The sequence below is a fragment of the Oratosquilla oratoria genome, chromosome 43 (assembly GCF_046742065.1).
Source record: "Oratosquilla oratoria isolate Oo_2021 chromosome 43, ASM4674206v1, whole genome shotgun sequence".
Taxonomy (NCBI): domain Eukaryota; kingdom Metazoa; phylum Arthropoda; class Malacostraca; order Stomatopoda; family Squillidae; genus Oratosquilla; species Oratosquilla oratoria.
The window spans coordinates 12,926,146-12,938,645 of NC_134819.1; the positions used below are offsets into that span (position 1 = coordinate 12,926,146).

Consider the following 12,500-nt stretch of genomic DNA (forward strand, 5'->3'; position numbering starts at 1 on the left):
TGCACTTCGGCTCTTAATCTGGGTGCCGACAGACTATTTCATTCATCTTCATGGTACTCATTAGGTCACGAAGGGGTGCCATAGTAAGGAAACTGTGCAACAGTTTTTTGAGTGCAGACAGTCTTTTAAGGTCTATTTTCATATTCATCAATTGACCATTTGTTGTTTGATTTATATCCTTATGTTATCTAATTGTTTTGCTTTATTAACTTTATATTGATCATTTGGTTGGGTAATGGAGATCATTTAAACAGAAGAAAGAAAAAATATTTGCGTCAGGGTTACCAGTGTAGTGGAAGATTTACTATCTGTATTTATCTGTTTACTACCGAGTGGGGCTGGGAATTAGGATTCCAGAGAGACAAGTAGAATGATTTGGCTGGAGTGGAAAGTGGCACCATGAACAAGACAAACCAAAAGAAAATAAGAAATGTGATAACGAAAGCTACCATCAGAAGGGGAATTTCCATTCGTCGACTAACTTTCTCGAAATTCCCATTCCAAGCCTGGATGCCACCGACGCCGCGAGTTCTAGCGAATCTTATTCATCTCTGTGTACTCCCTTGAGGGAGGGAGGGAGGTGGAAGGCAAGACCCATTTTGATCAGTGTTGCTATTGCTGCTACTGTGTAGTGTCGTTCTCTTTGTCTTACTGACCCTTAGTCCTCGTTCACACGGGTCAAGTTAAAGTGTAACCACTTTGAAAATTAAAAGTGTCTTCTTTTACCGTAATATGATTTTAGTACTTACCAAAGTCAATAATAGCTAAATAAACTACACAGAACTCTTTCGTTTTTTATATATTGCAATTTGAAATTACGTCGTCTGCTTCAAAACGTTGGCTGCTTAAGCCATCCTCGTAAAACCTACCCGTGGCGCCACCTGCTTCGAAGTGACGCCATAGATTCTGTTCATTCTTCATGAATCGACATTGCGTTTGATAAATAGCGATCGTTTCGAGTGCTGCAGGCTATTTTGGTATGTGGTTTAGTGCTTTGGCCTAGGATACTAGCATAAAGCAGGGTACCATAGTGTTGTGGCATGCCCCGACAAGCAGTGACGCTTCCCGCACAAGGACCCCCTTGTTACGGTCGACAAGGCCCTTTTTCATACGTGTATTAGGCGTGGCGCCGTCTCTTCGGCCTATGTAGCGAAGGACATTAACCCCCCGCCAGTCGATACCCGTCTGTCTTCCTGTGAGCACCTAACGCTCCTATGTACGCATAACCTATTGATTAATAAACGCGTGAATCGTCCAACCTGTTTCACTGCTGCCGCCCTGCAACATTGCTTGCAAACAGCTATCTAATATCAAAATTAGAGATTATAAAAAATAAAAAAGAACTACCGAGGACAATACAAGATCGGGAAGAAAAAATAGGAGAAAAGAGGCTGAGAATAATAACATATCAATAATATATAGAACTCAGACAGAAAGGCAGGAGGAGAAGCTTAGGATATCCGCCCAGTAACAATGATATCATTCACGTATAGAACATACACGGAGAGCTAAATGATGGGGCTAGATTTTCTTACAATTATACTAAATGTACTTTTTTAAAAATCAATATGCAAAACAAATGATAAGAGATATATTTTTTAATATGATTGAATTTATTGGATAGATAACTTTAGAAAAATAAAACCAGGAGAAATGATAAGTGAATAACAGCTGAATTACATAGAATAAATATAACAAAATGGAAAATAAAACAAAACAAAACAGAAGAGAGGCTGTGCAGTATGGGAATAAATGTAAGAAAAATAATAAAACTCGATATTTATTAGAACGGATTGGTCTGTTCTTAGCGATACAGATTTATACATATTGTAAACAATCTAAAATAATACATCTAACTTGTGTAAATTTTTTCTAGTTGTAACAAATCACCATAATTAACCTTTTTACTGGCACGCTTGGGCCGAGATGAAAAAAATACATAAGAACATAAAAACATAAGAGTGAAGGAGACTGCAAGAGACCATAAGGCCTACACTAGGCAGCTCCGTATCCATCACCACCTGTCATCCCCATCCATAAAGTTGTCTAATCGTTTCTTAAAACAACTGATAGTTTCAGCGCTTACTACATGGTTACTAAGTTTATTCCATTCGTCAACCTCCCTATTAGTAAACCGATTCTTGCCTATTTCCTTCTTAAATCTACATTTGTCCAGTTTATAACCATTACAGCGAGTCCTGCCCTGTTGTTTTGATATGATGACCTTGTTTGCATCACCCTTATTAAAGCGTTTGATCCACTTGAACACCTCTATTAGATCACCCCGCACTCTGCGTCTTTCCAGGGAGTGAAAGTTAAGGTGCCTAAGCCTCTCTTCGTAAGGCAAATTTCTAAGTCCATGTATCATTTTGGTCATTCTTCTCTGTACTGATTCTAGTGAATTGATGTCCATTCTGTAGGACGGAGACCAAAACTGTACCGCATAGTCAAGGATGGGTCTAACTATTGCTAGATAGAGTTTAATAATTACCTCTGCACTTCTATTCGTTACCGTTCTAGCAATGAAATTTAATGCTCTGTTAGCTTTGTTCCTGTATTACACTGTAGAAACCATTGTTTACAAAGCCTTGGTGGCATCTAGGAGCCTGTGGGCATGCAGTTTTTTGTGTAGGTGAACGCTGAATAAAAAGTGTCACATATACTACCCTTGCTTTTTTGAGTGCCCAAAAACAGCATTGCAGACACAACATGTACACTGGTAAGCATCAATGATGCACCAATATGAAAACTTCATCAGAGAGATATTTCAGTTTAAATTTATAACCCCTAACTACACCGTCTATCCACACATCTTGGCTGTTGTCAGATATTTAGGGAGTCAAGACTACTCAAAAGACGATGAAAACTCTCGATATCGCTGAGTGAATTGTCTGTTTCATTATACCAACTCAGATATCTTGGATTGGTATACATCATGACGTCACCAGAACTAATACCAAGAGGTGGCGCTGTATGGTGTGTTTTAGAATGCAAAATTAGCAGACTAGAAATATTTTCGTCAAAAAGTCCCTCATAAACTACTTTTGAGATAAGATATTTGTTTTAAACATGGTTCTCGTGAAAATGAATAACGTTACGAAATAAAAGCTGCAGAGTTGTACCTGGGTATGGTGACCCTTTAAGAGGCAAGTCAAGTGTGTAAGTTACTTGCTACATGTTACTTGCCGTGTGTAAACATTTGCTTGACAAAGAAAATTTATGTTTAAGCACGGCAAGCATATGTTTACATATGGCAGGTAACTTGCACACTTGCCTTGCCAACTTGCCCTATTTACGAACGGTGGTGACGGCAGAATTTGTTCAGACTATGTGGCTGTCGCCAGCCGGTTTTATTTAGTTGAAGTTTTCCTCCTCTCTATTCCCCCACCATTTATGGTTGAAACAGCGTCCGGCACTCTATGGCCACATAGATACAACGTTACGATTTTTTTTTTGTATAGTTAATCTGTCTATCTGAGAGACTTAATCTCGTCCGTACCGAACGACACTTTTCCTTGTATCATAACTGACACCAGACTATCTCATTCACCTCTGTGGCCCCTCCCACCAGCGAAGTTCTAGTCTACTTCGATTAACCCCTTCATCACTGGGTGGGACTTTTTATTTTCTGTCTGGCGCCTGGTTATTTGGATAGTTTCCGTGGCACCTCTTGGTAGCAAAGGGGTTATATATACATTATGTTTTTCTTTTCTTGTTGCCGCCAGTTATTTTGATAATCTCTTTTCGACGATCCGAGGTTTACAGTCTCCAATACTTACAGTTCTCGCAGAGAGTAGAGGAAATTTTCTCGACAGTCGCCTATCTGGAAGCACTCAACAAAGGAGAAGCAAAGAACGCTTTTCCTGAGGGCGAAGTGCCTCTGGATCTTTCCATGTTTCAAGACAAATTGGACCTGTCGCGACTTGTTCTTCTGGGCCACTCCTACGGCGGCACTTCGGTAATGAGAGCCCTCGGCGACCAACGAGGCCGCGTTTTATTCAGGTAAAAAAAAAAAAAAAAAAAAAAAAGGTCTGATACCTTTACCTTTTATCTTATTCCATGGGTATTTTTGTGATTAAGGCTTGTAGAAGGCAAGAAGGTGGAACAGAGAAGACCAAAGTCTGAGTATACCAAATCTACCCATGTTTGTTGAAAATGTCATCCCAATGACCTGCCTCGATATGATTCAGAGAGACTTGACGTCACACATAAGTAAATTCCCTCGTCTCTATATACTAAAGCTTTTGGTGAGGATTTTAGAGGGGGTGAAGGTTAAGAAAACAAAAGGATAAAAAGGTGACCAAGATAATATTTTTGTTTCATTTGCCATATCAAAGCAGCTACTAACCAGAATTAGATTTTATTCTTTTTCAGACATGAAGTAAAAAATGAACATATCTACACTCGGAAAACCATTAACATCATCAGTATTCCAGAATACTGGACGTTGACAACAACCATATTTCTAATCCATTATTTATATTTAACAAATGAATGTATGAAACATGGCTTAGCTCGTATACCGTGAACAACTAGAATGTGATACTGAAACACGGATTTCTCTGAACTTGCAGAGGTGGAGTGGCTTTAGATCCTTGGATGTTCCCCGTACGACATAATGTCGAGGAAACAGCATCCAAGCTCACGCTGCCCCTCTTGTGCATTTCGACGTGGGGCTTCAACGAGGGGCCCAACTTGAAGACGCTGGGGAACTTCGCTGAGGCTGTTCCTGACCAAAATATTGCCAACTACTTAACGATTAGGTGCGACTGTTCACAAAACAGCCGATGTTCTCTTTCTTTTTATAGTTTTCGAAATTTGCTAAGTCTGAGGGTAGGTTGACACTCATATTTTTATAAGTTACTAAAGCACTGAATCTATCTCACCAAATCACCATAAAGACTCATCTTTAAATGCCCAATTGTCAAAACGAGTGATAAGTGTGTTCCACAAAAGCACATTCACCTATCTTAACAGTTGGACCAGTGATTTATAATTCTGATCGCTTACTGTCAAGATGTCTTGGAAAGAACTAAAGAGAGTGAAGTGGGGTTAAATCAGTTAGAGAGGAAAAAGTAGAGGGCGCAATGAATAGATGCCGCTGGAGGTAAAGGCGGCAAGGGGAAGATAGGTGGAATATTTCAAGTAATTGTTGAATGTGGAAGAGGTTGGGGAGGAATTGATTGTGTCAGTGGGTGCTAGGAGAATGTCTGCGTTAGGAGAAGAAAATTATATGGCTATAGAAAAAGATGAGGTACAAAGAGCATTGGACGTGATGAAATCTGGTAAGTCACATGGGATGTATGGTTTTCATGTGGAGTATCTGAGAAAGGGAGGAGCTGTTACAGTAAATTGGCTGATAAGGGAGGGAGAATCTGCCGGAGGATTGGGGGAGTATTTGTATAGTTCCACTTTACAAAGGGAATAGGGACAAATATGAATGTAGTTGTTTTAGAGGGATCAAATTGTTGAGGGTAGTTGTAAAGGCATATGGGGTGTTGAGAGGATTAGGAAGGGAGCAGAGGAAGTAATTTGGGGAAGAATAATGTGGATTAAGGACAGGTCGACAATGTGCGAATAAGATTTTTTCAGTAAGGTAGATATGCGAGAATTCTTTGTTAAAAGGTACAGATGTCTATTGGGCTTTATGGATCTAAGGCTTATGACAGGGTCGATTGAAAGGGATTGTGGGATATATGCAGAAAACATATATTCTTTTTATGGGACGATATTTTTGTTGACTAGTGCATTAAATGAAGTTTGAAGATATGGCCTCAATGTGTTACAAGTACATCGTCCTCTTCTTCCTTAGGCAAACGGTTCATCAGCATGGAAACGACTCTCCGTGGATCGCGCGAAGATTCTGCTGGGCCTTGTTCGGAGGTCTCAACTGTCCTCCAGCCCAGACGGTGAGACAACTCCAGAGTAACCTCATCATCAATTTCTTCGATACGCACACTGGTGAGTCTGGGGGCGGGATTGGGGGTTCGGATATATTGCCAAACAAGTTTCTCATTGCAGTGGTTTGATTTAAGACGTTGGTCAGGTTTGTTTCCAGGGCATCTCTTTTTGTCTTTGGACAAATATAATCAGCGTCCTGATGTACTTCCTCTCATAAATGTGTCGTTTGAGGTGGTCCATATACTACTGAAATTTGCATCGGGACGTCCAAAGGAAATCCAGAGATAACAGAAGTCCGAAATGCTTCAGTCAGTAATGTGTGGAGCAATAGTTGGTCTGACAGAAAAGTTGAAGTCGCAGATGGAAATGAGGAACAACATAATGTACTTCCTCTTTCTCCAGGGGCCTTCTCAGTCTGTCGTAAATGAATAATTAAAAGGAAGTGATAAAAAGTAAAAGGGGAACTTTTTTCTTTACTTTCAGACCCAGCCTTCCACTATAATAATTATATATTTAATTCAATATTGTATCTGTTTCACACTGATCATGGTAAGAAATATCAGAAACTTTTGTTTATAACTACACTTCTGATGTTTATCAAGAATTCTAATTTCATTTTGTACAGCCTACTTTATGACAAAAACCAAGGTTTGTAAGACAGGAACGGTGAGACAAGGAAAATGGCGTTAATTCATTTCAGCTGTTGTATTTGATTTCTGGGTGTTGTTCCTAGTGTAGCATTTACCTTTATGATGTCGATATACATATGTAGTTTGTTGGCAGTGAGAAGAGACAGTGGTGGAAGTAAAATTTTTTGGGAAAAGTCGTACCCAGAAGTATGACGCACGAATACATTAAATTGTACTGTGGGGGAGAATGAAACCCCGTTTCTGGTAAACTAAACTCTGTCCACTTAGAAACGATATCTCCTGGACCTCCGTCTGTTACAGTCTGGCTTGTCTTGTCGCACATGCGAACCGTCATCCTCTGAGGAGACTGTGTGACATCAGCATTCTCTTGATACAGTTCCACACATGGCGAAACAGAATCGCTGCTATGTCTTCCCAGTGGTGCGGAGATTGCGACAGCAGTTAGGTGATTGCCTACCAACTTTCGTAGATGGTTATATGTGGTTATTAGTTATAAACCCTATTTTATAATACAAATTAGGTAGAACTAGGATTCATGCAGAAAAATACTTCATTCTCTCCCCAGCTTCCTCAATAAACGCTTCCCAAGTCAAGCGATGTTCTGCCACAGCATATGCATGATACATAAAAACTGCTATGAAAAGCATCTTCATTCGTCCCCAAGCTTTTACTCGAGTACTTTGTATGAAAGTTGTGCAATTAATTTGGCATAACGAAATTCCACACTGCCCGGTTCCCGCCCAAACGTTTCCGAAACCAAGCGTATGGCGTCACCTTAATTGTGGTAATTAATGACAGTGTATGGGAATAATAAGCAAGACAAAGAATCCAGTGTATAACATGCCCCAGCGTATTCTTTACTGATCACTTTTACTAACCCAAGCAGCTACCCAAGAGATTGGGGCACAGCAATCAACCATAGCCTAACTAGTGAACCTGTTTAGGATATACTAGCCAATTACCCGCGCGTTGCTGCGAGTTCGTGAATAATCCCCAAACTAACCATACCATACCTAACTTTAACCCTTAACCCTAACCAAAATATATTTTTAAATGAAATATAGCTTTAAACACTCCCCCTCCCAGATGTGCGCCCCCCTACCTGAAGGTTGGGAAACCCTAGTTTGAAAATACATGCATACACAAACACAAATATCATGTGCACATTCTTTTGCGTGCGTGTGTGTGTGTGTGTGTGTGTGTGGATTGACAATAAATGCCTATAGCTGAAAGGTGAAGAAATGTATCTACTTTATTTATCTTCAGAATACATATGGTTATAGGGGTTTATTTGGAAAAACCTAGGAAGAGTTTGTAAATAATAAATTTCCGCCGCACTAAAAATTAAGTGAAAATAAGCAATATTTCAACATTTGGTAAAATTATATAATCATTTTACATTTGCATAATTTTTCTTACAAAAGCTATCATGGTTTGTGGCAACATTAATTTCACAAATATAAATAATATTTATGAACACATACAATGGTTTGTTTAATTATATTGATTCTTATGTTACAAAAATAATAACTTAAGGGGGGACTACAGTAGTGGCGTGTTCCCTTACCATAAACCACCTAACTTTAACCCTTAACCCTAACCAAAATATTTTTTAAATTAAATATAGCTTTAAATACTCCCCCTCCTAGGTGTGCGCCCTCCCCTCCCGAAGTTGGGAAACCCTAGTTTGAAAATACATGCATACACAAACACAAATATCATGTGTACACATTTTTTGTGTGCGTGTGTATGTGCATATGTGTGTGGGTGTGGAATTACAATAAATGTCTACTGCTGAAAGGTGAAGAAATGTATCTAGTTTATTTATCTTCAGAATGTATATATATATATAGTTATAGTTATAGTTATAGTTATAGTTATAGTTATAGGGGTTTATTTGCAAAAACGTGGGAGTTTGTGAATGAACTATTTCCCCCCGCACAAAAATTAAATGAAAATAACCAATATTTCAATATTTGGTAAAATTATACAACCATTTCCCAGAAACATGCTTTCTTCTTACAAAAGCTATCATGGTTTGTGGCAACATTAATTTCACAAATGAAAATAATATTTATGGATACATACAATGGTTTGTTTAATCATATTAATTTTCAAGTCACAAAAAATACTACGTGACTTCAGGGGATACTACATAAACCTCCTAACTTTATCCTTTCACCTTAACCAAAATATTTTTTTTTCCGAAATGAAATATAGTTATCCAAGTACCTGGAGTGATAGGGTATCAGAATATATATGGTTATGGGGGTCTATCTCTAAAACCCTAGAAGGAGTTCGTGTACATACAAACAAACAAATAAACAATCAGACAGACAGACAGAGGCTACTACTTTATTATAATAGATGGTTGATTGTGCACAAGCTAGCTACAAGACTGCATTCATCTGTAGTAGATTGAACAGTACATTACTGTATATAAAGTTTATAATCTCATTCATGCAGTGGCAGAACATCAATTGTGATCTACAGGCCCAAATACCTCACGTCCTGCATTGGCAAAACCGCTGAGAGGATGTCCTCAATCGCCTACTGTGGTAGATGGAACCCTTACATCACAATATGTATGGTTTTATAAAAGGAGTGCCAACAACTGTGTGGCAACCCTTCTTGGATTAGTCGGTAGTCAGCCTGCAATTGTGGTGTTTCTGGACCTGGAAAAAGCATTCGAGCTACCAAGGGCCTATGCTATTTTTGCATTCCTGTCTGCTAAGGGAGTCCAAAGCATAATTTTGACCTGGATTGCAGACTACCTCAAGGTCAGAATAGCAAGAGTGCGATTCCAGGGACACGTATCCTCATACTACAAGATGGAAAATGGAACCCCTCAGGGGGCGTTCTCAGTCCCTCTCTCTTTAACATGCTCATGGAGAACCTGGCTCCTCCTTGATCTCTGAGAGGATGCTCGTCTCCTCTGTTATGCGGGCGATCACATTGGTGGTCACTTGGGACGGCTGCCTCCTTCATGGGGCTCAGAGGGCAATTAATCGCCTCTCCCAGGAATGTCGAAGGCTGGGACTAAAGATTTCGACGGCCAAGGTTTTGTTCGGCTACGTGATCTAGATAGCCCTCATCCGGACAGTGACACTCCCCCCCCCCCACACACGATCTCCCTGGACTAGCTTTCAACTTTTCCAGTTCAACAGAAGGAAGGCTATCACCCATCCCCCACTCCCCCGCCTCCCCGGCCAGCGAGATTGACGAAGGACACGGACGGCTCTGTAGACCCCCTCACGGGAAGGTGTGACGCAGCTTTTACAACAGCTGGTGGGGTGACCGCACTATGTAGAGTGAGTGACGGAAGCTCTTCCCTTCAGACGGATTTTACTGCCATCTCCAAAGCCCTGGACCATTATTTTTCTGTTGGGCAGGGGGCAGTCGTGATCCACACGGACTGAAGGGGTGTTATTGACGTCATTCTGTTCGCGAACACAACGGCTGCCGTCTATTCAACAACACCAATCCAGCACTCGCTGTACCTTCTGGACCAGTATGGAAGGTCTGCAACATCTCACTGGATTCCCACTCACGTCGGATGATGCTACCAGGGCGGCGACGATGTTCAGCAATATCACACTGCTCTTGTTACCCACGATCACACAGATCAAGGGCGTCACCATCAAGAAGGCCAGAGTAATGGTCAGGGCCAACCACAGCAGCAAACCTCATATTTCGGAATCAGCGCTGTAGCACTACCTCGTAACTATATACAAGACAGTCCAAAGGGATAGGCGTTGCAATCTCTGTGCAGTCGAGATGCAACAGCTCCTCCATCCCTACCTGCTAGAGTGTAGTCACAAGCACCCTTTGCCTAGGACTCAACCCACCGTTCACCGCGGCAGGGGGGGCGTGGCATCTCATCGTCTCCCCTTCCGAGGCAACTCTTAGCTTCTTATGGGCACATCCTCTCCCTGGTGCCACCTGCGGCTGCGGGGTACCCCGCCCCCTGGCGCCGCCTGCGGCTGAGGGGTGCCTCCCCCCCTGCTCCGCCTGTGGCTGAGGGGTGTACCACCTCTCCTGAGATAAGGGTGCCGCCTCTAATAACAGCGGCATCGTGTGGACAACAAACCGTGTATATGAACTCTTTCGGACCACCTGCAAGGTCAAGATCCGAGCGGGTACTAGCCCCGAACGCCGCCCCCCCCCCCATAAAAAAGGAGTCCTTGTGGGGGCCTATGGCTTCAATATAGTCTGAATACTGTTGACTGTGTGTGGTATTAGTCTGTGCTTTATAATTATGCTTCTAGTCTAGTTTTTTCTAGTCTAGAGTTAGACTTCGCAACACTCATCATCAATTGAGGCATAACCCAGGAAGCGCGTTACTCACACGCCGGCGCCACCCCACGGTCTCTCCGAGCAAGCTACAATGCAGACACCCTTCCCACTCCAAACAACTCTCGACAGGTTTAATCAACTTGCCCTAAACATGAATTCTGTGGGCATCCCCTCCGTCTCCTTCATCAAGGGTTCTTCTGTAGAGACAATCCTGTGAGTAGGACCAACATCAGGGATACGTGCCACATATCCATATGGCCGGAGTTGACGTTCACGAATTATACTGATAAGTGACCTATACTGAATCTCACTGCAAAATCTTTGGTTTGATATGAAGTCATTACAGCAATACCCCATGATTCTTCGAGTAGACTTAGTACCAAATACATCGAGATGCTTCTTCAAGTCAGTATTCAATGTCCATATCTCACAGCCGTACACCAAGACAGGGAGCACAAATGGCTTAACTATTAGAATCTGAGTTCTCCTGGATAAATAACGACAACGCCATATACTATGGATGAAAGAATTTATAACACTATGGACAATGCCAATCCTTCGAAGTGCTTCCTGTAATGACCCTCCACTGTTATGCACTATACTACCAATTTATGCAAAGCTTTCCAAGACCTCAATGTCCTCGCCACATGCATGGACAAAGTGAAAAGTGTGATCCAGTAAGCCCCGAAACTCCTGGACCTTGGTCTAGGTCCAGGAGATCTGAAGTCCAAGCGATCTTACCTTCCTGTTTACTCGAGGGCTGCAACCAGAACCTCCAACGACTTCGCAAGATGGACACCATCACCAGTAGATACAAGGTTCAGTGACCTTAGCGTTGGTTATGGATGCTCCGCAACGACATTGATCGACAACTCTGTCCAATACTCAGTCCATGCAGGTGTTGAAAAGCGTTGGTGCGAGAACACACGCTTGCCTCGCTCCTAAACTAATAGGAAAGAAGCTAGACATGCCTCCTCCATACTTTACAGCACTCTTTGTCCCAGAGTATAAGCCAGATATCAAGTAAATAATCTTTGCATTAATTCTACGGATCCGCAGAAGACCTCACGATGCATCGAGTCAAACGCCTTCTTGAGATCAACATAAGCTGCAGGAAACCCCTTTTGAAACTCATATCGGCGCTCCACAAGAATACGAAGCACTAGGATCCGATCAAATATTGACTTGACTTGGCGTGAACCCAGACTGTTTAGGCCTCTGAAACTTTAGCAGACGTGAACGAACCCGTGTCAGCAATAGATGGGGAAGCACCTTACCTGGCACACTGAGCAGTGTAATGCCGTAGTAGTAGTTACAGTTCTTCCGGACCCTTTTCCCCTTCCAGGTAGGGACGACCAGACCCTTTTTTTCAGTCAGAAGGAATGGTACCAAACTGCCACACAGCAGAGAGTACCGCCTTTCCATCCTTCAATTCACTCACAGCCTCTTTGACCTCTGCCAAGAGGGCAAAAATTCGTCTATCGGTGGATCAGGAACCGCCACCTGTACATCAGTGAGAGGAAGTGCTCAAAGTACTCGGCAAAGGCTACATCCCTGTGCACCTGACACTAGCTCGCCATCAGCTGTTTGGATTGTGCTCCTCTGGGTCACAGAGTTTTTCAGGGCTCGGTAATCAGGCCCGAGGTTATTCAT

At 41.9% G+C, this 12,500-nt stretch overlaps 1 protein-coding gene across 1 annotated transcript in view; it reads left to right on the forward strand.

Annotated features, from left to right (window-relative positions):
- The window catches only part of LOC143021871 (platelet-activating factor acetylhydrolase-like), a 50,664-nt gene that overhangs the window by 35,509 nt on the left and 2,655 nt on the right, over positions 1–12,500 (forward strand). The window contains exons 6-8 of the mRNA XM_076179647.1: positions 3,782–4,002; positions 4,575–4,763; positions 5,813–5,961. Of these exons, the coding sequence (XP_076035762.1) occupies positions 3,782–4,002; positions 4,575–4,763; positions 5,813–5,961 (559 nt within the window). The remainder of the gene's footprint in view (positions 1–3,781; positions 4,003–4,574; positions 4,764–5,812; positions 5,962–12,500) is intronic.